This window comes from Phyllobates terribilis, unplaced genomic scaffold, assembly GCF_046119375.1.
Source record: "Phyllobates terribilis strain yellow unplaced genomic scaffold, ASM4611937v1 Scaffold_2__4_contigs__length_985480577, whole genome shotgun sequence".
Classification (NCBI taxonomy): Eukaryota; Metazoa; Chordata; class Amphibia; order Anura; family Dendrobatidae; genus Phyllobates; species Phyllobates terribilis.
In genome coordinates this window covers 420,678,632-420,705,509 of record NW_027362762.1, presented here as the reverse complement: position 1 = coordinate 420,705,509, position 26,878 = coordinate 420,678,632, and the positions used below count along the sequence as shown (strand labels likewise).

Here is a 26,878-nt window from a genome sequence, read left to right as displayed (position 1 = left end):
CCAAGTCTACAGGTACGCCTCCTGCTCCGGTTTCTGCTGAGGACGAGTTTGAGGTAGAGAACATTCTTGCCACCAAAAGGGTAAGAGGAAAGACCTTTTTTCTGGTAGATTGGAAGGGGTTTGGTCCTGAGGAGAGAACGTGGGAGCCCCGGGAGAACATCCATGCCCCTCTCATCCTAGCTAAATTTCTGTCTGGCCTAAAAAAGGGGGGGCCTAAAGGGGGGGGTACTGTAGCGCTGGCGTCCCTGCCCTCTGCTAGGCAGGGACGCTGCTCCCCTCACCGCTCTGCTCCGTGCCCGGCGTCCTCTCCCCGCTCTGCTGTCAGCGCGCGCTCCTTCCCGGCGTCCTCCTCCCGCTCTGCTCTCAGCGCGCGCTCCTTCCCGGCCCCTGTGCTTAGGGCGCGCGCGCGCGCGCTCCCCTCCTCTTAAAGGGGCCGCGCGCGCCATCCTAAGGAGTCCCCGGCCAATGGCCGGAGGACTTCATCATATATAAGGCACCTCCTCCAAAATGGAGGTGCCCGAGCAATGTTGTTTGCACCTGTGTCTCACCTGTGCTTCAGCCCTCAGGTCCCGTTGCCAGTTACCTGCCAGTTACCTGCCAGTTTCCTGCCAGTTTCCTGCTAGTTACCTGCCTGATTCCTGCCTGAATACTTGTTACCTGCCTGCCTGCCTGAGGTCCGACGGTCTGCCTTACAACTCCGGTCAGTCTGTCTAAGGATCAACTTGTCCGCTCACCTGGGAGCGCACATCAGCTACCTGCCTGCTTGCCTGAGGTCCGACGGTCTGCCTTACAACTCCGGTCAGTCTGTCTATGGACCAGCTTGCCCGCTCACCTGGGAGCGCTTCTCCGCTACCTGCCTGCTTGCCAGCCCGGAGGCTCCGTTGTCACGTGCTGTGACCACCAGCTATCTCAGAGACTCTTGCCCGCTCACCTGGGAGCGCATCTCCGTTACCTGCCTGCTTGCCAGCCCGGAGGTCCCGTTGTCACGTGCGGTGACCACCAGCTATTCCAGAGACTCTTGCCCGCTCACCTGGGAGCGCTTCTCCGTTACCTACCTGCCTGCCAGCCCGGAGGTTCCGCCGTCACGTGCCGTGACCACCTGCTATTCCAGAGACTCTCGCTTGCTCACCTGGGAGCACACATCTACCATCTGCCTGCTAGCCTACCCGGAGGCTCTGCCATCACAGGTCGTACCTACCCCTTACCCAGAGACTGCCCTGATCACTTGCCGTAACTCCCTGTCCGTTCACCCAGAGACTGCCACCCGCTCCCTTACAAGGGCCGCCCCCTTGTATAGTAGCTCAGAGGTTCCGCCTCCCGGACCCGTTACATCCCCCTTGAGATGGTTCTACTCCTTCATTGGAGTCAAGCTGTGTTTAATTAAACTGATAGGACTTGATTTGGAAAGGCACACACCTGTCTATATAAGACCTCACAGCTCACAGTGCATGTCAGACCAAATGAGAATCATGAGCTCAAAGGAACTGCCCAAGGATCTCAGAGACAGAATTGTGGCAAGGCACAGATCTGGCCAAGGTTGCAAAAGAATTTCTGCATGACTCAAGGTTCCTAAGAGCACAGTGGCCACCATAATCCTTAAATGGAAGAAGTTTGGGACCACCAGAAGTCTTCCTAGACCTGGGCGTCCAGCCAAACTGAGCAATCGTGGGAGAAGAGCCTTAGTGAGAGAGGTAAAGAAAAAACCCAAGATCACTGTGACTGAGCTCCAGAGATGCAGTAGGGAGTCAACTATCACTGCAGCCCTCCACCAGTCGGGCCTTTATGGCAGAGTGGCCCGACGGAAGCCTCTCCTAGGTGCAAGACAAATGAAAGGAGGACTCCCAGACTATGAGAAATAAGATTCTCTGGTCTGATGAGATGAAGATAGAACTTTTTGGTGATAATTCTAAACGATATGTGTGGAGAAAACCAGGCACTGCTCATCACCTATCCAATACAATCCCAACAGTGAAACATGGTGGTGACAGCATCATGCTATGGGGGTGCTTTTCAGCTGCAGGGACAAGACGACTGGTTGCAATTGAAGGAAACATGAATGCGGCCAAGTACAGAGATATGATGGATGAAAACCTCTTCCAGAGTTCTCTGGACCTCAGACTTGGCTGAAGATTCACCTTCCAACAAGACAATGACCCTAAGCACACAGCTAAAATAACAACGGAGTTGCTTCAGAACAACTCTATGACCATTCTTGACTGGCCCAGCCAGAGCCCTGACATAAACCCAAATTGAGCATCTCTGGAGAGACCTGAAAATGGCTGTCCACCAACATTCACCATTCAACCTGACGGAACTGGAGAGGATCTGCAAGGAAGAATGTCAGAGAATCTCCAAATCCAGGTGTGAAAAACTTGTTGCATCATTCTCAATAAGACTCATGGCTGTACTAGCTCAAAAGGGTGCTTCTACTCAATTCTGACCAAAGGGTCTGAATACTTATGACCATGTGATATTTCAGTTTTCCTTTTTTAATAAATTTGCAAAAATTTCTACATTTCTGTTTTTTTTTCAGTCAAGATGGGGTGCAGAGTGTACTTTAATGGGAAAAAATGAACTTTTTAGAATTTACCAAATGGCTGCAATGAAACAAAGAGTGAAAAATTTAAAGGGGTCTGAATTACTTCCGTACCCACTGTATGTATATATATATAGCTATCTAGAGAGAGATTTATCTATCTGTAGATCTCTCTTACTCTTCTCTCTCTCACCAGTTTTACAGAGATGTTAAAAGAAGTCAAAAGCAAAACAAAGGCTTCTAGTGTTGCATTTTTAATATGCTTGTGTTATATTTTTGCACTACACCAAAAAACACTCTTCTTTCCCTTTAAGTCTGGTCTCTTGCTCAACATGTTTATTTTTAGTGTCCTACAAATTGTATTTGTAAAATCCCCATCATGCCATACCTGCTATGGTGATGAGCATTTCTTGTACATATTGTTTCTGTGGCTGATAGCATCTCAAGAGAAATAAATCCATTTGTACTTATCCATTCGGAGTGATGCATGGCTGGGTGAGCATTACATTGGTTTCAAGATTCAATAATAGGCACAGCAGACACAAGGCAGCATGTTTAATTTAGAGCTGTGTCATGGAGGTGAACATAAACTCACAGCACTTACTTTACCAGAGATGAGCATTAGATACTTGTGAATATACTGTACCTTGATAAAAAAAAAAATCTTGTTTTGCTATTATGTGGAGATTGAGGGTATGGGATTCATTCTGTGCAATCTTACAGCAGTAAAGTGTATTCTCTTATCTCCCCACGCTTCATGTGATGCTAAAGAAACCAACAGACGTAAATAAATTCTACATAAAGCCAGTGAATATGTACTTAAGATTTGAGTTGCTCTCTTTTCTCAAGTTTCCATTAAATTGCTTTTAGTTATATCTGTTTTTATTTATGTTGTCAAAAAAGTAGATATATTGCATGGGGATTATCACCTTTTCTAGACTCTTCTAATTGCCAAATTATTTTTTACAAAAATTAAAAGATAATAGAAAGCAATGTATAAATGCCTAACTACCAAGATATATAGTACCAGGAATCTGGATATAATATAGGCAACAACCCTATGAAGAAGCAGCTATGGCTGACATTTCCTGTTGCCACTTTTGGACAATCTGGAAAAAAGATACAGCAATATTTCTACATAAGAAACGACATTTTATTAAACTTGTGGGAAAATGGAATGCCAACAATTTGTGTGTTCCATATATCGATAAAGTGGGCACAGCAAAATGAGGAAGGCGGAGGGCTACACCTATGTTCAATCTCTAACTGAACCACTAAAAGTAGAAAACACAAATGACAAAAAAATCTGCACACCAAAAGAACAAGGAGTCAAGCTTTATTAAATACACAATTACATAGAACACACACTGTGCATAAAGTTTAAATAATTTAAGAGCATCAATGGTATGTTCAAGTCTAGTCACAAGTAAGTAAATTGGCATAAAATACGTTTTCCTATATTAGGGTGTCCCACATATAAAATCGGATTCCCAAAAACCCCCATTCTATGATGGGCAGCTGTATAACAAATAAGATGAGCCAAGAGAAGAATGAACAGATGTCTTAAATGATCCTAATCCATATTAAATAGTTTATACAGTCAACAAAAGTAGAATGGACTAGTAGTCAAATAGAATCTAATAGTATATTAGATTATTAGAGACTAATAAAATAGGATAAAGTCCAAAGATATAGCTAAGGGCTTGTTTAGATTGTCCGAGCTTGATCCAACAAAACACCGGATTGCACTCGGACCAATTTTAGTCTATGGGACTGTGCACACATTCGATTTTTTCAGCACTTCTTTTGATTTGTAGATTAGGTGCGATGATGTCGTATCGGGCCTACAAATCAGGAGATGTGAGAGGGATTCCGGTAAGTCGGAGGCAGTTCACAGAGCAATTGTCCAGATGCCACATCTTATTAATAACCCTAACCAACCTAAGTGAAATAAAGATGTGCTAATGTCAGATGAAAGTAAAAGATTCCATATAGAGGAAACCATGCTTTAGCAATCAGAATAAATACCAAATAAATGGAATGTGTGTACACATGCAGGAGTGGACACAGACAGAAGGGGGGCCCCTGTACAAGAACAATTTGTTGGCCCTTGGCAGTCCAGTAGTTCATTGTAATGCACAAATCCACCTGCTTTAGTGGTGAAAGGGGGCCCCTTACCTCTTGGACCTCTGTGTGGCTGCACAGGTTGCACAAATGATATGTCCGCCCTTGTACACATGCAATATATTAGGAACTTCTCAACATAAATATCACTTTTGACAACAAGCCTTATGTTTTATATCATTAAATTCCAAGGAATGCCAATCACTTAACAATATTCCATTGAATGTCTATTAAAAGTTATAGACTACAAATTATTGCTTTTCAAATGCAGTTTACTGGAATAATTGATACCCAACATTTTACAGAAGTTTTTTTAAAATATACCTGAGCTATATCATGCCTTCTTTATTGGTCGGGTGGATTAAAAATGAAGGCTTTCGAGTCAGCTGTCTTCCACAGGAATTGTATGGTACAGAACAACGTACAGACACACCATGTTCAGAATCTTAAAATGCCTGAGGAAGAGAGCTAAACTATCTTGATGGCATTAATCTGTCATTTTACCGATTCATAAAAAAAATGGTCAGAAGCCTGTGGTCTACAAGGATTGTAGTTGATTGTCAAAAAATGTTACTGAAGTATGTTTTGCTATGTACCTTTGTGTGTTATGTAACATGTTATATCTATTATAGTAGTGGAATAGTGGATTCCTCTGTGAAAATTAAGGTCAAACATAATTTTTTTAAAGTTCTGTAGTAAGTACTTTAAAATGCCAACTTCATACATCAACTAAATAGTTAAAGGGAGGCTAAATTGTTTTGAAGTTTGCCATGTTCATTGTTAAAGCTAATATACAAGACAGTCTATACCTATTGGCATGCGGGTTTTAAATCCAGTGGTGACCTGGTGACCCATTTTCCACTATGGTTGACAGTACACAAGCTTTTTCTTTGTTTGTATCAAACATCTTGATCATTTTTTCTTCCTTATCTATTCATAAAATGCATTTGTATCTCTATCAAAGAGATCAGTAATCTAGAATTTAACGTTATGAATAAATTCCAACATCAAAGCGATGTCCTCCTTCCTTCCTAGCCAGCAGCTAAGGCATTGAACTGTCTTGTTTATTTGCATAATTCATAATGATCTTGGCTCTTCAGAATGTAGATGTATATTTAAAAGGATGATTCAATCTGATTTGATTGCCACAGCATTGTGTTCAAAGCAATTACCATTCATTTGGCTTTTGAGGCTGTTGAATGAATTTTCCACATGAGATGCCTTAATTTGTACGTGTTTTATTTCAGCAAAGTAGGTGTTGGCAAACTGCCTGAAACTCCAGCAAAGGACTGTAACTCTTGTTGCTATGTAATAAAACAATAGGCCAGTCCTGAAAGAGAAATTATTAAAAAGTGAAATTTTGTTCAATTGAATATGTTAGTTGTCATAATCACAAGGCTGCTAATAAGAAATGAATAAAAGTAGAGCTAGGGCGCCACACTCTGTTCTACTGCTGATGCTAGATTTCTGTATTTACGAGTATGGTACAACTTCTAGTACAGTGTGTCTCGTATGCCCAGTGCTGGAGTTATGCTGCTTAAAACAAGTCTTGATTATTTTATTTTTTTTATTTCAGTGCACTAAATTTTATGCAGGACCTGTCAACTATGTATGATGCAGTAAGAAGTTCTTTGCCATTCAACATTCTTGAAGATCATTATTCTGTAAAACAGTTGGCTGACTTGCGTACAGTCATTGATACTGTGCTGGAGCAAATTCCTCCATTGTTACAGGTCCGTTGATACACTAAAAATTATAAGAATTATTAAAGTGAAAGCATATTATGAGTTATTTCTTGTTTGTCAATTAAAATTCTTTTTTTTTTTTTTAACAGCTGCAATATATCTTTTAGGTGTTTTTTGCTTGATTGATCATTACATGGAAGGGATTGGAAATCCTTTGATCTTTATAATGCTATGTTGTTTCCAATGTATATGTGGTTTGTCATGTTCATTCTTTTCTAAGATTAATAGTCATGGGAAGAGGCAAACATTTTTTTTCAAATTTGTTAAAGATGGGTGACCTTAGACAGCCCACCGTAGCCTCCAAAATGACCAAATTGACTAAGGTTGCAACGCTCTGTCTTCACTTACAATAAGAAAACTTTGACATTTAAATTGTTCCTCAAACCAGACAATTTCTGTACAGCCAAAGAGAGGAGAAGCATTCATCCAAAAGAGAGTTTATATTACTTGTGCAGAAGTAGAGGTATGACTAAAAAAGGCTGGGCCCGATAGCAAAATTGGGAATAGGCCATCTCAATGAGCATGAACATTACAGGCTGCAAAAGACACTGTGATGAGGATTCCTATAAGGCCCTGTTCATCTTCAGTTGGGCACAAGAACACTATTTTCTTGCTTTCCCATGCTGCACTATCAAGAAATGTTAAATCTTTTTACAACTGGCACCTGCCTCATGGATGATGCCTTATTATGGAAAAATCATCTTTCATTGCTTTATATAAATGAGTTCTTCCAGAATATGGGGCATACGCTGCCTGGCAGATGACGCTGCCTCCTCGCTTCATTATCCTATCTTTCTCCTCCCAAATAGTCTCTGTGTTCCTGTGACATCAGGTGCGCGGTCTGAAATCCTGTGCCTGCGGATTTTTATTGCTATCTTTCTTTTTCACTGTTTCGCCCCTCTATAGGCATTGGCTTCACTTTTGTTCTGCGTAAGCGCCGAAGAGTCACTGTAACTTCCTCTCCCAGTGTTTTTCGGTGCGCAGTAAAGGTGCAAACGACATGCTTACTGTGCAAGGTAGGAGAAAGGAAGTCGGGAATGCACCTTTACTGCGCACTACCGAACACTGGAAGCAGAAGTGACAGTGACTCTCCAGTGCCTGCGCAGAACTAAAGTGAAGCCAATGCACATAGGAGGGTGGAACAGTGAAGAGGAGCGACGGCAGTAGGAATGCACAGGCGCAGGATTTCCGGCCGTGCACCTGACATCACAGTGGCGATGTTGGAGGAGAAAGATAGGATAATGAAGCGATGAGGCAGCGTTATATTACGGGCAGCATATGCCCCATAGCCTGGAAGAACTAATTTACATAAAGTGATAAAAGATGATTTTTCTACAACAAGGCATCTGATATGAGACATATAGGTAGGACTTTTTTCAGCAGTCTATAACCTGTATGCCCATATTAATAGGTCAGATCTCTCAAATGTGGTGACAGATTCCCTTTAAAGGGAACCTGTCACCAGAAAAAAATGCTATTAACCTGCGGATATGGGGTTAATCTGCAGATTTATAGCGTTATTAGCCTGCCTGGTGCCTGCACTTAGTTGAGCACACTGGGGAGAAAATTAACTTTATTCCCCCCGGCAGTGTTCGGGCTTCAGTTACGGGGGTGGCGCTAGCCCTGGTTCACTCACTGCTCTGAGTATGAAGAGCGGAGGCTGTAACTGCGCCCCCGGCCCTGACTGGCAGCCAGCCCCCATGTAGAGAGAGCCAGTGTCAGTCAGGGCCGTGGGCACAGTTACACCTGCTGCGGTGATTGAACCCGCTGCGGTGATTGAACCCTCTCCGGCACTGCCCCATGACTGAAATCCTAACGCTGCCAGGTGAAATAAAGTTCATTTTCTCCCCAGAGTGTTCGGCTAAGTGCAGGCGTGGGGCACGTTAATAAAGCCATTAACCTGCAGATTAACCCTATTTCTGCAGGTTAATAGCGTTTTTGCAGGTTCCCTTTAAGAATGTGAGGGATGCCTGTGCACACTGTAATGTAGGTAATCATGCGCATCCTCCACTCTTTTCTTATATGCTGGACAGCTGGGCCCTTCTGACACTTTGGGTTCCATAGCAGTCACTGTGCCTGCTATAGTGATTGTTATGACCCCATGCAGAAGGTAGTTATGGTACATTATCAATTTGTATTCTATGACTAGTTTTGTAAATTTTTTTCATAAAGACCAAAATCATTTTACTATATTATTTTCTAGATTGATGGCATTGTTAAGTCTCTCAAGCAAGGGGATTCCATAAATCATGAAGATACTAGCGAGCAACTAAGTAGGCATGTTCTTTTACAGGTAAATATGCAAAAAAAATGTCTTAATTTATATGTTAATGCATAACATATTCTGGGACGAATGTCTTAGTGTTATGTTTTCTTGCCTATGAAGTGTTCTAGACTTTACTGGATGTATTCAACACACACATCTATCTATCTATCTATCTGTTTATTCATCTATCTGGTAACTTTGGTAATAAAACTGGGCACTTGACTTGTCTATGCATTTGATTTCAGTAACGTTATTCATAGTCATTTGATGGAGACCAGTAAGATTTAATGTTTAGATTAGACAATTTTTATCTACGGAATTGCATATATATTTGTGGTACTTTAATGGTCAAGTATTATCACTATTACAGTGTTATAAAGGTGCTATCCCATTTCTTGGTGTTCTGCCTGACATTGAGAAGGCTGATGCTCCTTATAAGGGCAGCGGAGAACATCAATTTCATTCCTGGTCATATTTTATCATCAGAATATAGCGGTTAGAGCTGACACTGCTGAATTAGTTTGTAGCAGACATGATAATATAAAGCCTTCTGCACCTGCTTCTCTTGGCACTTTTCTTTGTGGACTCTTCCCGCTTATGGGCTATTAATCATTGGCAACAAGAGAAGTTGCAGACTGATGCACTTTGGATTGCAGGCATAAAAGAAAGAACATAGCTCTCTGAATGTCTTTATTGTGATGAGCAGTTTCAATTGACCCTAGTGGTGTTATGAAAAGCCACTTAATTGGGAAATATTCCCACATTTCTGCCATGAAGCATGGAGCGTTATGTAAGAAGGCTTGTACAATAAGTTTTGTTTTGTTTCTCATTTCAAACAAAAAATGCTACTTTGAAAACTGTGACATTAAATCCATTTGTATCATTTAAAAATTGTCTTGTTAGAAAAACCTTTGTTTATGTTTTACTGAGATATTTGCTTTGTTATTGCTAGGTTATGTAGAATGTCATATACTAAATGTTACCGTCGCTATTCAGCGCAGCTGAGAGTTACATAACTAAAATATTATGGAAGTAAAGGGATTGCCTTTCACTTTCAATCATCTCCATTTCAAAAGATGAACACACTGCTTATTCTTTATTTTTATAATATTATCTTTATTATTCTTTCCAAAAGTTATACAGATTGCCAAGAAATAGAAACCAATGTTTATTCTAATTTTGACCTAACATTTTATTCTTTATTAGCGACCTATTATATGAATATTCACTGCGTAACAAGTGCAAAACTTCAGTCTGAAAGCCGGCTGGGGACTATGTGTCTTAAATGACTATTCTGAGGAAGAGACCTCTCAGTCTAAGAGGCAGAGCTTGGATAATCTGTCAGGAACTGGCTTCAGATAGTCATTTAAGATGCTTAGTCCTCTGCTTCACAAAGTATGTTTTCTCTGAAACATCACTGAGCAAAACATATACAGCTACAAAAATGTAGCGAGTGTCTGATTCCTGTTGCCCGTGGTTTGTGCAGCATGAATCTCCTGACAGGTTCTCTACAATTAATTGAAAATCCTGAGGAGCAGAATCCTTGGGGGACTACTTTTTTATACTTAAAATTTCAGCATTGCACGTCAGAGGCCAAATTAGAGGGTCTCCACCTTACACTTCCTGTAAATGCTTCTTAGGCATGCTAAAGGAGCTGTCCACTACTGGACAACCCAATGTTAATCAATTTGTTCCAGCGATGTCGGCAGTGATGTGAAATTGTTATATCACAATGAGCGGCGACTATTTGGAAGCCACTCATCAATATTTTGTCAAGGCGGACGTCTGCTGTGATAATATAGTAAATGCTGATGAATGGCTGCTAATTGGCTGTAGCCGGCTCGTGACATAACAACGTCACGTCACTATCGGAAACAACAGCTCCAATATAGCTAGAATGGCAATGCTGCAAGAGGTCAGTTTACACTGTTTTTATTTTATTTGAGGCCCTGAATTGATCAAACTGTCATTGTCCAATAGTGGACGATCCCTTAAGTTGATAAAAGTCCAAATAGAATTATGCTTTCTTCTGTGTGTCAGCAATAGAAAATATATTGTACGTGGACACATTTTTGGTGCTTTTGTCCCTTTTTAATCATGTAGATTGGAAATTCTGATGGTTTGGTGAAGTTCTCAGGCCTGAAAACATTTGCAGTTCATGAATTTTCCTAAACATCTAAAATGTAAAATAACTAAAATATACTATAATTCAAGAGTACTGAAGTTTATCTTTTAATTTCATCTGGATTGGGAGCTAACTTTAGTGCCTCCTGTTGCCACTAGTGATGAGCGAGCATGCTCATTTAACCCTTTAATCAAGCACACTCAGGTGCTCGGCATCTGTATTTGCAGCGTGCTCGGCATCTGTGTTTGATCCGCCGCAGCTTCAGCCGTGACAAATGCAGGGATTGTCTGTTTGTTAGGCAATCCCTGCATGTGTTGCAGCTGGCTAACAGCCGTGACACATGCAGCTGCGGCGTATCAAAGATAGATGCCGAGCACGCCACAAATACTCGGCGAGCACCTGAGAATGCTTGATTAAAGGGTTAAACAAGCATGCTTGCTCATCACTAGTTTCCACCCATTGTCATGATTCTCTGCATTCTGACACTTAGTTATTTTAGAATTTGTTTAATAGATACGTCATAAAAAGCGTTTGAAAAGCTCATACCCTTAAAGTCTAGACACAGACAGAAAAAAATATGGCGTGAGAAGGATCTTTCTAAAATCAGTAGTGATCTGAGATCATAGATTTCACCAATATCGCCTCACATTTATCATTGTATATAGCAGAAGATTATTTTGACATAATATTCTCTTTAAGTACGTTATTTACTATTCCAATAGCTGAATACATGTCTATATACTGCACTAATAAAATGGTTTTAGTTTACTAAGTACTTGACTTTACATACAATCTGTTCCTGGTGTAGAGAGTTAAAGGGAACCTGTCACGTCGTTTTTAGCTTTTAAACTGGCCCCAGTGTGTTAGTGATACAATGTGCATCACTAACACATTGTTTTCAAGCAAAATAAATTGACTATATATGATTAACTTGTCATGTCAGAGGCATAGCTAGGGGTTTGGTTCGGGAAGGGGGGGGGGACCTCTGAGTGGGCCCCTAAACAGGTAACCCTGATTACAACTATAGTGGCACACCCTAATAGTGGATGCAGGAGAACCTCAGCAGATGACCCTGCTGTTACTTAAAAAAATCTCTATACAAAGACCAACACTGATATTACTGCCATATGGTGACCATATAGTGGTAGATATACCAGTGATGCAGAATAGGTAAGAGATTAAAGTACAGTTATAGATGGTGACTTACAGCTCACGTTCTTTCTAGTGGAATTATTCACTTTTCCCGTCTTTTCGATCTGACGCCGACCAACATCACAACTTTTCCAGCCAGGACTCTGCTGCAGAGATTACAACAAAGACCCATATGACTTCTCACATTTCAGGCACCGTCCCCATTCATCCGAACCTGCACAAACTCCTTTTCCTGCTGATACGCCAATGCTGAGCCGCTGCTGCTGTATGTGTCCTGCACTCCCCATAGTCTTCCATACAGTATAAAGCACTCCCCATAGTCCTCCATACAGTATACTGTACTCCCCATAGTCCTCTATATAGTATAACGCACTCCTCATAATCTTCTATATAGTATAACGCACTCCCCATGGTCCTCCATATGGAATAATGCACTTCCCATAGTCCTCCATATAGTATAGCGCCACTCTCCATAGTCCTTCATATAGTATAACGCACTCCCCATAGTCCTCCATATAGGATCATTGACCCCATTGTCCTCCATACAGAATCATGCACAACCCATAGTCCTCCATGCAGGATACTGCAATCCCCATAGTCCTCCATACAGGTCGCTGCACTCCCCATAGTCCTTCATACAGGATACTGCACTCCCAATAGTTCTTCATACAGGTCGCTGCAGTCCCCATAGTCCTTCATACAGGATGCTGCACTCCCCATAGTCCTCCATCCAGTATGCCGATACAGCTGAACATGCGATGACGGGCGGGGTAGCCCTGCTCATGGGTCCCATAGCAGCCGCGTGGCCTGTGGGAGCGCAGGAAGATCGTGTCTCCTACTCTGTCGAAGACTTAACTGTATTGGCGTTCTGCACACGCTTATACAGCTAAAAGTTGTGTAGCTCCGGGTGTTCCCCTCAGAGTTTGTGTCACATAGTTTTTCGCTATTTAACTGGCCCCAGTGTGTTGTTAGTGATGCAATGTCCATCACTAACATGTTTTCAAGCAAAATGGCAAAGTATTTATTCCAAAAAATCACTTTGTATAATTGTATTCTACGTTGTCTTTCATTTATAGGGGTGGGCTTCCATTGGTTTCAGTCACTGTCACGCACTTTATTTGATCTGCAGTACTGGCCCGACATCACGGGAATCTCCTCTGTAATCCCGCTCTTGCACAGTGACGAGCAGCTCTCCGGGCATGAACACTGAATCTGTGTGTATGTCCTCAGCTTCATTTACTGTGTACACATTCTCCAGAGCAGCGGCGGTATCTGAACGGCAGAGACACAGCCCGGTGCGGCGGGGAGACAGCACATGTACCGCATTTGCGCCACTCACAATTGCTATGTCACAAAGCCAGTGACTCACAACAGCTCCAGAGCATGCGCACCCAGTAAATGAAGCTGGGGACAGATTTAGTGTGCATGCCCAGGGAGCTGCTCCATAGTGCTCAAGTGCGGGATTACAGAGATGATTCCAGTGATTTTGGGCCAGTACTGCAGATCAATCAAAGTGCGTGGCGTGGATAAGATGACGAGACCGTGACTGAAACCAACTGAAGCCCACCCCTATGATTGAAAGACAAGGTAGAATACAGCTATACAAAGTGATTTTTTTGGAATGAATACTGCGCCATTTTGCTTGAAAACAACGTGTTAGTGATGGACATTTCACCACTAAGAACACACTGGGGCCAGTTTAATAGCGAAAAACTAAGTGACAAGTTCCCTTTAATCATGTAAAGTCGATATATATAGCAATAGGACATTCCACAAAGAGTCTAACAATGCACCTTTCAGACTAGGATGAAAGCATGTCAAAAAAGATGTGAAACCCACTGAATACATAGCACTGGGAAGGAAACGCTGCCACATGAAGGGATTTGTGTGCTGGTTACATGATAGTCTGAACTAATGGGAAACCTCAAGAATTGGGACTGTCATCAGTTCAAAGATATTATTCTTTATGTTCTGTCACATAAAGTGCAGCCGGACAACTAAGACAGCTCCCGGAGCCGAACGTAGATAATCAATATTATTATTCATCACTTTAAATTCAGTTTTACAGACTGGAATATGAATAAGCTGCACTGACAAGCCGTGTACCATCACAGCAGCTGTGACAGACTGCACAGTCATTTTTAGCCTACGGTGTCAAATAATAAAAATATGGAAATCCTGGATTATTGGGAGTGTAACAGGAGTTTAATATGTCTGCTGTGGCTGTATTATTTACTGTGCCACATAGTATTTAATTATGTTAATATTGTTAACTGGGGTATTTGTATATTGGATTTCTTAGTGCGCAGAACAAAATATAAATTGTAGAAATATGGCATTTAATGACAATTTTCATAATAGAAAGGTAACAAAGTGCTCCAGTGTCTTATGAAATTAAGCAGGGAAGATTAGTGTGAGAGGAATGATATTTTTACATGTCTGGGTTTTGGTGGCATGACAGTATTATTTTCATGTAGATAGAGAAAAGTAAACAGGAGTGTAATGCAAATCACCATTAACTCAACAGGCAGAATGCTAAAACCGCAGACAATACTAACTAGCTGAATCACTATATTCATTCTGTAATTGATGTTTGTTCTTGGGGCTCCTATGCCTATATATTCCCTTAGGCTGGATTTAGACAGTCGAACCATGGCAATTCAGCGACCTCTAATAGGCTACCTGTAAGCAAATCGGCAGTCACTCAATGGCCTGTTTACACCTTCCAACCGCACTTCTGTGTGCACAGAATGATCGTTAATACAATTGTTCTGTGCATGTAGAGTATCATTGTCCTCAACAGTAAATGCCCTGCTTACCCAGGATGATGGGTTGACGAGAATGTTTACAAAAGAGCATTTTGCTAATTTATCAGGTGATTGCCTGCCTTTATATGCTGCTAGTGTAAATGGACGTTTCAATGTTAAAACCTAAAGAAATACAGTTAGCAAGACTATGATGTTTAATGAGGGGAACCTGGCGGCATCTTCATGCTGCGGTAATCGTGGACTATATAAAATGCTAATAGACTCCCTCATGGCATAGTACTATGTTTTACTCTGAGATGCTTCAGTGTTTGAGAGAGACCATGGTTTTGAAAAGACCCAGGCATAGGGAGAAGTGTTCTCTGGGTCGCTCTCCTCCAGCATCTCTTTCTCGACCCACTTATCTTATTGATAGGTTTCTTCTTATATGAAAATACTATGCTTAAAGGGGTTCTCCAATGAACAGAGTTAGTTTTAATCAACATTTTAATCAAGAGATATTTGAATAATAATAATAAGTTCCACAGTTGGATGTGTTTAAAAAAATATTCCTGTGCTGAGATAATCTTATAAATGTGCCCCTGCTGTGTACTGTGTAATGGCTGCGTCTGACCATGCAGGATCATGGTCTGATCATACCACATCTCCTGGGCAGAAGAGGATGCAAAAGAGGGGATACACACAGGACAGCAGGGGATTGCAGCTGATTCTTTGCTTGAGGTAAAACATTGCTTAAAAACAGGCAGTGAAATGTTTTGCCTCACAAAAAGAATCATTTGGGATCCCATGTTGTCTTCTCTGTATACTCTCTTTTGTTTCCTCCCCTGCCCAGGAGATGTGGTATGATCAGACCATGTTCCTGCACAGTCAGACACAACCATTGCACAGTACACAGCAGGGGCACATTTATAAGATTATCTCAGCACAGGAACATTATTTTAACACATCCAATTGTGGAAGTTATTATTATTCCAAGACCTATTGATTAAAATGTGTTTTCTTTGTGGGACAAACCTTTTAAGCCTGCTATGTAAACTCCTATTCGGCACAGTTGTTTTAAATGTGATATACTGTTTTAAAAAAAGGATATGTTAAATAAATCAGATTTTGCATTTGTATTTCAGGAGTGTAGTTGGATGAATTCAAACCTTAAACATATTAAAAGCACAGTTACTGTGTTATCGAATTGTTTGCTTGGAGGTGTGACAGCAATACCAGAATATCTAAGAGGCACGGCTGAGGTTTTAGAAAGAGGAGAGGTCCCAGAATCATGGCTTCCCTCGCACTACTGCCAAGCATCTGTTAACATCGTCCCCTGGCTGGAAGGCAAGTTATATACCACATGGAATTCCAACAGCTAAATGGGAAAGGGTTCTTTACAGTTAGAGCAGTCAGACTGTGGAATACCCTACCACAAGAGTTAGTAATGGCAGATGCTATATCAGCATTTTAAAAAAGGACAGGCTGTTTTTCACACAACAAATACCATTGTGGTATATAAATCATCTAGCGATAGAGAATGTACAACTGGTCAAGAAAGATTGGACTTGATGGACCTGTCTTTTTTCATCCTGTGTAACTATGACTTAGGGTTGCTAAATAAATAATAAAACGCTGCGGAATATGCTGGCGCTATATAAAAATAAAGATTATTATTATATACTGAATGTTTTAGCTGTTTAGTAGTTGGGCTCAACAATATGTTTGCACTTTGTAACGTATTTTTTCTTGATGTTATATAGTATGATTACACAAGACAATGCAAGGGAGTTAGACAAAGCGTAGAAAATGTCTACCTACCTAATAGTTCCTATATTGTGTTAGTAGCCTATCTCTAAGGGGCAGTAATTTGGTAATTTGGCTTATTGAAAGGTATGTAATAAGTGTAAAAAGTCCAAGATGCTGCAAGAAATGAGCAAGCAATACTTTTACTGAATCAATGCACAAAAATATATTTTACATTCTGACACGAAATCACATCTTGTGTGATTTCTAATGTTTCCACCCTGTCAGCTTTTAGTGTCTTTTACAGATTTGGAAAAGAATTCAAACAAACAGATGGACCGTCTAAATGCCAACCTGTTAGCTTGACTGGACATTATACTGCATTGGACATAGCAAATTCTGTGCCAATAAGTCAGCAAAGCTACTGTGCAATAATGATATATAGTTTTCTTCTGTTTAAAAATACCTCAAATAACTAGACTACACTAGTCTTATGAGAGAATAGTAGTGAGGGTCAACAAATCCATTCATTGTCCATTGTTTTACATATTCTTTTCACTGTCTAAAAGCTAAATGTAACTATAAATCTTTCCTGAACTGCAACCAAAGCACATAAAAATTTACTGTTCTGGCATTATAGGAGTTTGCATTTGCCTATCTAACACTTTTATGTTGGCTAGGTCTGCACAAAAAGCATGGACAGCTGAAACAGTGGATAAAGAAAGGACTAATGCCATTTTCCAAAGGTGAAAAGGAAGCACTGACATCCTTAAATATTGAAGGACTGGTTAACCCAAAAGCATTGCTGTTGGCACTGAAAGTGGAGTTTACGCTTCATCATGGATATTTATTGCATGAGGTATATGTTTGTAACTGTTGATGATGTGTATGTATCATTATTAAAGGGGTCTTTCAATACTATGATATTGATGACCTATCCTATTAATAGGTACGGGTCCGACACCTGACAGACAAATGTACGTCGGGGAGCTGAAAAGCACAGCTCAGTCTAATGTTTAGTGTCCGCTGTTGGTACTACAGATCATCTCCTGCTCAATGAAATAGAAGCTGCTCTACGTTACATGGAAGTAGAGATGAGTGGATCAATTTGCGGAGAATTGACTTTAAGTCAAATTTCCTGATATTCGCAAGTCTTCGTGAATTAAAATAGTTTGTGATTTGATTTGTACAGATTGACTCAAAAGAAAAACATGCTCAGAACTATTTCACACACTGCTGAAGAGTCTTAATGCAGGCTAATGTTTTCAGGTGTGGCCACGTAGGCTTCCCTATATTGCTTTTCAGCTATCACATTACATGATCTAGCGCAGCCAATCATTACAATTGTATAAAAGATGAGGGTTTGCTAAGCAGCACCATTTTAGGACATCTCATTGTAGAGATAGGAGGTCAGAGCGCACTGCTCATTCAACTTAGGGACAGAAAAAGGCTTAAATCGAGTTGTGTTTTACTACTGCACTAGTGCTAAAGCACATTGAAATGGGAGTGGTAGTCAGTCTGAAGAATAATCCAAAGTGAGATATGGATGTGCTGTATATGCATAGTTATGTGACTGAATTCATTGATCTGTGATATACTGCAGCAACAGCACAGCACCATAATAACAATATTTTTTTCATCTTCAGACACTGAGATTACAAACAAGGAGGGCAGTTTAATACCATGTGTCCTAATTTTCCATGGAAAAAAGAATTCTGAAACTTAGGCTTGTGTGTCACAGGCAGAAAACCCATAATTTATTTTTTTTAAGTACAAATCAGAAATCTCTATAATCCAGAAATACAAAAAAAAAAACAAATGTCTACTTCACAAAGTGTGTGTTGTTAAAAAGTTTCCTTTTTTTGTAGTAGTCCAATATTAGGGGCTTACTGGTGGTCTGTTGCAGGTACTCACTTTTGGGATGCAAAACAAGCACTTCCTGTCCTGTTCTTACTTTGGAAAGTACCATCAATGCAATTTTTTTCAAATCTTTTATGTAACACATTTTTTGAATATTTGTTTTAATAGTCCAATTTATCAACCGTACACTCACGACCATACTACATACTATTACCGTATTTTCATATCCAGGCATGAACCTATGTGTACTTACTGTGCTACATAGCATAACAACTGGTTGCCTTGCATTTTTGTTTAAGGAGTTAGAGTGGTAACTTTCAAAAAAATAAATTAATAAAAAAAAATGAAAAAGGTTATGGTTTTACAACTGTTTTAGTAGTCAAATTTAACAACTCTCGACGCCAGAAAAATACTGCTGGCTATTGCTTCACATTATTTTCTGTGCATGTACCTACGTAATAACATAAGTATTTTAGGCTTACATACGTAGCATTTTTTTGCAGTGGTGAGGGGGTAAATTTACTTGAGGCTTTACAACTTTTTTTTTACTAGTCGAATTTAACAACTGTATTTGAAAGAACAATATTGCTGTATGTTGCCACAAATTACTTCCCAGGGGTGTACCTAACAATGTAGTATTTTGGTTTAGGTTTTTTGGTTAAGGGAGATAATAGTATTTTAAAAACAAAAATACAAATTTGAAATCATTATACACGTTTTACTTTTTGCATACCTGAATTTTTAGGCTGTGTTCCTACCTCTCTACATTTGTTTTTATGTGTTCTATTTTGGGCATAAGGCATTAATGTGTTTTAACCATACATTTGAATGCAATTTATTGGAGTAAATTGAGACATTTAACAGTGTGGGTCTGTTTTGGCACACCTGTTTAAATTGTCAAAGTGAGACACATACTTGCTGCACCAATATTGCAGGCAGACTGAAGTTTTATTTGCCTTTTAGGCTGTTATATGAACCATGTCTTGCATTTGTGATTGATTCCATAGTTTTCCAAGGTTGGCTAGGTGTGCTAAAAATTTTATCCAAACTTGTATCCAAACTGTAAGTTAAACTAAAATTATATTCCACTAGCAACAGACGTGGCACTGTGATAGAAAATAACACCCATACCATGAAAAAAAAATATGATATGGGTAGAGGGCTAGCAAAAGGTTAAAAAAGAAACCTCAAACACATAATATGGCTCTCCCGTGCCCAAACTCCCACTGCCTCCAGTGCCCTCTTCCCACCGTCCCATCCTCAGAGTCTCTTCTTTCCACAGTTATGCACCAGTCTCTTTACTCTGGAACAGGACATCTGGTTGCAAGCAGTCCTTAGAGGTCATCATAGAGGTGTGATGATACGGTGCACCGTGACCTTGAAAGATTGGTCACGACTGGAAGCCCAATTCTTGACTGAAGTCACCAGGCCTCAGAGGTCATAGTCATAATATTGTGATGTCAGAACACATCCTTACCTCCAAGGTCTGGTTGCTGCCAGTAGCCCTGTTCTAGAGTGAAAGCGTTGGCGCACATATGCGGAAGGAAGAAGCCTTGAGGATTGGGTGGGCAAGCAGCGGGCACTGGAGGCAGCCGCTGTACCCGATTTGTGAGCAGTAAGGTGAGCAATAGGCTGTGTGCCCACTATGCGTTTTTTAAGCGTTTCCGCAGCGGCAATTCTGCCGCAGAAACGCATAAAAAACGCTTGGTAGAAGGTCTGCAATGTTCCCCAATGATAATTCGCATGTGCTGCGGAAACTTCCGCTGCGAATTATCATTGCAGAAAAATCCGCAGCACTACCAATTATTTTGCGTAAGCGCGGCATTTTTGTCGCCATTGACTGCATTGAATCGCTTAATATCCGCATGACTACATGTGCACATGCGGATATTAAGCGATTCAATGTACGGCTGGTACCCGGGTCTGGAGAAGAGGAGACTCTCCTCCAGACCCAGGTACCATAGTACCTGTAAAAAAAAAAAATTTAAATAAAAAATAAACATTATACTCACCTTCTGATGGCCCCCGGTCTCCTGTACGATGCATCCTGGCTCCCCGGCAGCTCGCGATGGTCTAAAAGGACCTTCCATGACTTAATTTAGTTATGTGACAGGTCATGCGACCGCTGACGTCGGCAGTCGCGTGACCTGTCACATGACTAAATGACGTCATGGAAGGTCCTTTTAGACCACCGCGAGCCACCCAACACACCGGAAAAGGAGACCGGGGGCAATCAGAAGGTGAGTATAATGTTTATTTTTTATTTTTTAACATTCTTTTTAACTATAACTTGGTCACACTATATAAATCCATGCCGGTTGCATTGATTTATATAGTGTGACCAAGTTGTCAAGCACTTTTCCAAGTGATGCTAAAATCGCTTGGAAAAGCGCTTGACAACGAGCTTGGGAAATCGCATGTGAAAAACGCGGGACATACGCTTGTCCCTGGCAGGAAAGACGCATGTAAAATCCGCATGCGTTTTTTCTGCCAGGGAGATGCAGAAATGCTCAGGAAAAATCCGGAGCATTTCTGCATCGTGGGCATATAGCCTTAGTTTTTTTTTAATTTTTTACATATTTTGTTTATTATGCTTTAGAGTCTGTAAAGACCCCAGAGAATAATTGGGAACATTCAATTCAATGAGAATTTAGCTGTGAATCGAATTTCCCGGTAATATCTGCTCAATTTGGTCATTTCGGCTCTTGCCAGATCTTCTCATTTCTAGTGAGGAGGTATTGAAGGGTATAATGGAATGTATGTCACATTACTCATCTCCGTAATGGTATGTTGATTAAACAACCAGAAAATCAGATCTGCATCTATATGGCAGTCTTAATAAAGAAGAGATACCAGATAATTTTTATGCTAAAAAATATATTTTTATTGACTAAATATTAAAAATAAATTTAAAAGACAGGGTAACAACCTCTATAAAGGAGGAACACAATCACATAGAACACGGGGAAAATAACCCCAATGACAGGCTACAACAGTCCTTAAATTATAAACAACTGTCAATGATGTACTACATATTGTTATATACCTATACAATATGCCTTTTCAATAAAGTTCATAAATCAATGACCCCAGAAGGAACCCGGGAATCAAAGCAATCCCAATATGCAAGATAAAACTACAGGAAAACTCCCTCCATATAGAGTAAAGTACAAATGCTTTGGTGCAATGATGGTAATAGTCACTAGGATATGAGAAGTAAACCCTGGATATTGACTGTATGAGGCCTGAAAACGGTGGTGAGCATAAGTTAAATATCACAGAATCATGATAAAGTTACCTATTTGCTGAACTGCCACCAAGATGTTGTGTCCTCTCCACCCCAACACCGTTTCGCCAGCGCTTCTTCCGGGGACCTGTTGTAGCCTGTCATTGGGGTTATTTTCCCCGTGTTCTGTGTGATTGTGTTCCTCCTTTATAAAGGTTGTTACCCTGTCTTTTAAATTTATTTTTAATATTTAGTCAATATAAATATATTTTTTAATATTTACTTAGCTGGTATCTCTTCTTTATTCAGACTGCCATATAGATGCAGATCTGATTTTCTGGTTGTTTAGTCATTGTTGAAGTGCCTAGTAATGGATTATCACAAGACATATGGTAACTAACGGTATGTTGATGTAGCCTCTGATAGTGACACAATAAGCTTGAGTCAGTGTGCTGCCCAGTACACCTCCTCTGCCGCCATAACACCTTATGTTGTACATCGTGGAATAACCATTCCGTCAATGACACCTGTATCTGTTCTGCTTCATCGTTTCCTATTCCATATGTTGTAAAGCTAATTTGTTTTGCCTGCAGGTCATTCTCCAGTGTCACGTTGTCGAATCTCTAGACTGTAAACCATACAGTGAGTTGTATGCACTCTGTCTCAAGGACCTTGTTTTACAGGGTTCTGAGTGGGATTTCAAAGATAATCTCCTGAAAGGCTCAAGGTACGAAATGACAAATTATTTTCTAATATGCTGCATCAAAAGTGGAATACTTTTATGTTAGTGTAATTAGAATGAACCTCCTAAAATGTCTATACATATTAGATAAAATTCGTATCAACAAATGATTTTGGTGGAACTAGCCGTTCGGAAACCTTGTCTTCACCTGCTACCGCTGCACATGTTTCTGTACCTCCACCCCTTCAATTTATCCTCCTTTACCCATGTATGGAAGCATTTTTGGTCTTCATGTAACTATATTTCTGCAATATAATGATATGACTGTCTGCCTCAGTCCATGTTCCATCTAACTCCTAAAAGAATCAGATTAGTCCTATGACAGACACAAATGGCGGCAAAAAGGCTTTAGCGGCTATAAATGGGTCAATTTGGTTTCTGCTAGTTTTAACTGAAAAAAATAGTGCAGGATTTTTTTCATCCTGGAAAAATGTGAGAACTTTTCCTTAACATACAGTACAGACCAAAAGTTTGGACACACCTTCTCATTTAAAGATTTTTCTGTATTTTCATGACTATGAAAATTGTACATTCACACTGAAGGCATCAATACTATGAATTAACACATGTGGAATTATATACTTAACAAAAAAGTGTGAAACAACTGAACATATGTCTTATATTCTAGGTTCTTCAAAGTAGCGACCTTTTGCTTTGATGACTGCTTTGCACACTCTTGGCATTCTCTTGATGAGCTTCAAGAGGTAGTCACTGGAAATGGTCTTCCAACAATCTTGAAGGAGTTCCCAGAGATGCTTAGCACTTGTTGGCCCTTTTGCCTTCACTCTGCGGTCCAGCTGACCCCAAACCATCTCGATTGGGTTCAGGTCTGGTGACTGTGGAGGCCAGGTCATCTGGCGTAGCACCCCATCACTCTCCTTCTTGGTCAAATAGCCCTTACCCAGCCTGGAGGTGTGTTTAGGGTCATTGTCCTGTTGAAAAATAAATGATGGTCCAACTAAACGCAAACCGGATGGAATAGCATGCCGCTGCAAGATGCTGTGGTAGCCATGCTGGCTCAGTATGCCTTCAATTTTGAATAAATCCTCAAAAGTGTCACCAACAAAGCACCCCCACACCATCACACCTCCTCCTCTATGCTTCACGGTGGGAACCAGGCATGTAGAGTCCATCTGTTCACCTTTTCTGCGTCGCACAAAGACACAGTGGTTGGAACCAAAGATCTCAAATTTGGACTCATCAGACCAAAGCACAGATTTCCACTGGTCTGATGTCCATTCCTTGTGTTCTTTAGCCCAAACTTGTCTCTTCTGCTTGTTGCCTGTCCTTAGCAGTAGTTTCCTAGCAGCTATTTTACCATGAAGGCCTGCTGCACAAAGTCTCCTCTTAACAGTTGTTGTAGAGATGTGTCTGCTGCTAGAACTCTGTGTGGCATTGACCTGGTCTCTAATCTGAGCTGCTGTTAACCTGCGATTTCTGAGGCTGGTGACTCGGATAAACTTATCCTCAGAAGCAGAGGTCTTCCTTTCCTTGTGTGGTCCTCATGTGAGCCAGTTTCTTTGTAGCGCTTGATGGTTTTTGCAACTGCACTTGGGGACACTTTCAAAGTTTGCCCAATTTTTCGGACTGACTTACCTTAATTTCTTAAAGTAATGATGGCCACTCGTTTTTCTTTACTTAGCTGCTTTTTTCTTGCCATAATGCAAATTCTAACAGTCTATTCAGTAGGACTATCAGCTGTGTATCCACCTGACTTCTGCACAACACAACTGATGGTCCCAACCCCATTTATAAGGCAAGAAATCCAACTTATTAAACCTGACAGGGCACACCTGTGAAGTGAAAACCATTTCCGGTGACTACCTCTTGAAACTCATCAAGAGAATGCCAAGAGTGTGCAAAGCAGTCATCAAAGCAAAAGGTGGCTACTTTGAAGAACCTAGAATATAAGACATATTTTCAGTTGTTTCACACTTTTTTGTTAAGTATATAATTCCACATGTGTTAATTCATAGTTTTGATGCCTTCAGTGTGAATGTACAATTTTCAAAGTCATGAAAATACAGAAAAATCTTTAAATGAGAAGGTGTGTCCAAACTTTTGGTCTGTACTGTAGGCTCCAATACTAGTGTAGCGGTAGACTGTAAGCCCGCAAGGGCAGGACCCTCTCCCTTCTGTACCAGTCTATTATTGTTAGTTTATTCACTGTAATTTCTATTTGTATTTTGTATGCAACTCTTATATTTTACTTAAACTTTTAACAAATTCCACAAAGATAATTTCATTGTCTGATACTGTACTAACTCTGATGGTTTAATCTCATTATTTTATTATCACAAGCAGAAATATTATCCCCTGTGAAGTTACATCTACACAGTTTAAGACTGCATTCACACATCGGTGAGTCATAGTCCAAGTATTGACCGTGATCACAGGCAGACAGTGGGTCTCCTGATCTTAACATGATAGCCTCATATACACCTATGAGGCTGTCCAGTTCAGTTCAAGAGACCTGCATCCAGTCCGAGAATTATGGTCCGTACTCATACCTTAACAAACGGATGTGTGAATGTGGCGAAACTATATACAGTGGGTACGGAAAGTATTCAGACCTCTTTAAATTTTTCACTCTTTGTTTCATTGTATTCTAAAAAGTACATTTTTTTCTCATTAAAGTACACTCTGCACCCCATCTTGACTGAAAAAAAACTGAAATGTAGAATTTTTTGCAAATTTATTAAAAAAGAAAAACTGAAATATCACATGGTCATAAGTATTCAGACCCTTTGCTCAGACACTCATATTTAAGTCACATGCTGTCCATTTCCTTGTGATCCTCCTTGAGATGGTTCTACTCCTTCATAGGAGTCCAGTTGTGATTAATTAAACTGATAGGACTTGATTTGGAAAGGCACACACCTGTCTATATAAGATCTCACAGCTCACAGTGCATGTCAGACCAAATGAGAATCATGAGCTCAAAGGAACTGCCCAAAGAGCTCAGAGACAGAATTGTGGCAAGGCACAGATCTGGCCAAGGTTACAAAAGTATTTCTGCATTACTCAAGGTTCCTAAGAGCATAGTGACCTCCATAATCCTTAAATGGAAGAAGTTTGGAACCACCAGAAGTCTTCCTAGACCTGGCCATCCAGCCAAACTGAGCAATCGTGGGAGAAGAGCCTTAGTGAGAGAGGTAAAGAAGAACCCCAAGTTCACTGTGGCTGAGCTCCAGAGATGCAGTAGGGAGATGGGAGAAAGTTCCACAAAGTCCACTATCACTGCAGCCCTCCACAAGTCGGGCCTTTATGGCAGAGTGGCCCACAGAAGCCTTTCCTCAGTGCAAGACATATGAAAGCCTGCATAGAGTTTGCTCAAAAACACATGAAGGAATCCCAGACTATGAGAAATAAGATTCTCTGGTCTGATGAGACGAAGATAGAACTTTTTGGTGATAATTCTAAGTGGTATTTGTGGAGAAAACCTGGCACTGCTCTTCACCTGCCCAATACAATCCCAACAGTGAAACATGGTGGTGGCAGCATCATGCTATGGGGGTGTTTTTCAGCTGCAGGGATAGGACGACTGGTTGCAGTTGAAACAAAGATGAATGCGGCCAAGTACAGAGATATCCTGGATGAAAACCTCTTCCAGAGTAGTCTTGACCTCAGACTTGGCCGAAGGTTCACCTTCCAACAAGACAATGACCCTAAGCATACAGCTAAAATAACAAAGGAGTGGTTTCAGAACAACTCTGTGACCATTCTTGACTGGCCCAGCCAGAGCCCTGACCTAAACCCAAATTGAGCATCTCTGGAGAGACCTGAAAATGGCTGTCCACCAACGTTCACCATCCATCCTGACGGAACTGGAGAGGATCTGCAAGGAAAAATGGCAGAGGATCCCCACTCCAGGTGTGAAAAACTTGTTGCATCATTCCCAAGAAGACTCATGGCTGTACTAGCTCAAAAGGGTTCTTCTACTCAATGCTGAGCAATGGGTCTGAATACTTATGACCATGTGATATGTCAGTTTTTCTTTTTTAATAAATTTGCAAAAATTTCTACATTTCTGTTTTTTTTCAGTCAAGATGGGGTGCAGAGTGTACTTTAATGAGAAAAAAAATGAACTTTTTAGAATTTACCAAATGGCTGCAATGAAACAAAGAGTAAAAAATTTAAAGGGGTCTGAATATTTTTCGTACCCACTGTAACTTTAACAAAATGATGGAATTTAACAAATGTACTTTAATAATCATAGTAAATGTTAAGTAAAACTGTTCACTATGTGTTCTGCAATCTTTTCCAGGAATGGGAAACATCCATTACCATATGTTATTATAAATCCTATATATCTTGGGAATATCAAACCAAAGGAGGATGGCACTGGTATTTATGACTGCCCAGTGTACATGGATCAGACCATGCAAGTAAGTTACTGCTTTATAATAACTTATGCAACACATTCTGAAATCATTGTGTTTTGTAGCCACGACACTTGAAGAACAGCATGTAGCCGGTATCTGTCTTACACTAACTTAAGTTATAAATAACCAGTTATAATGCTAGGAGGGACTATGTAACATGAAGATTTCACATGGTTAAAATGTCTATGTTAGGATTGCAAATTACTTCTTCAGAGAGGAAAAGGACT

At 40.5% G+C, this 26,878-nt stretch overlaps 1 protein-coding gene across 1 annotated transcript in view; it reads left to right on the top strand.

Annotated features, from left to right (window-relative positions):
- The window catches only part of LOC141213014 (uncharacterized), a 903,379-nt gene that overhangs the window by 794,935 nt on the left and 81,566 nt on the right, over positions 1 to 26,878 (top strand). The window contains 6 exon segments of the mRNA XM_073665145.1: positions 6,237 to 6,393; positions 8,609 to 8,698; positions 15,838 to 16,039; positions 17,119 to 17,297; positions 22,118 to 22,251; positions 26,534 to 26,654. Coding sequence (XP_073521246.1) covers positions 6,237 to 6,393; positions 8,609 to 8,698; positions 15,838 to 16,039; positions 17,119 to 17,297; positions 22,118 to 22,251; positions 26,534 to 26,654 — 883 coding nt within the window.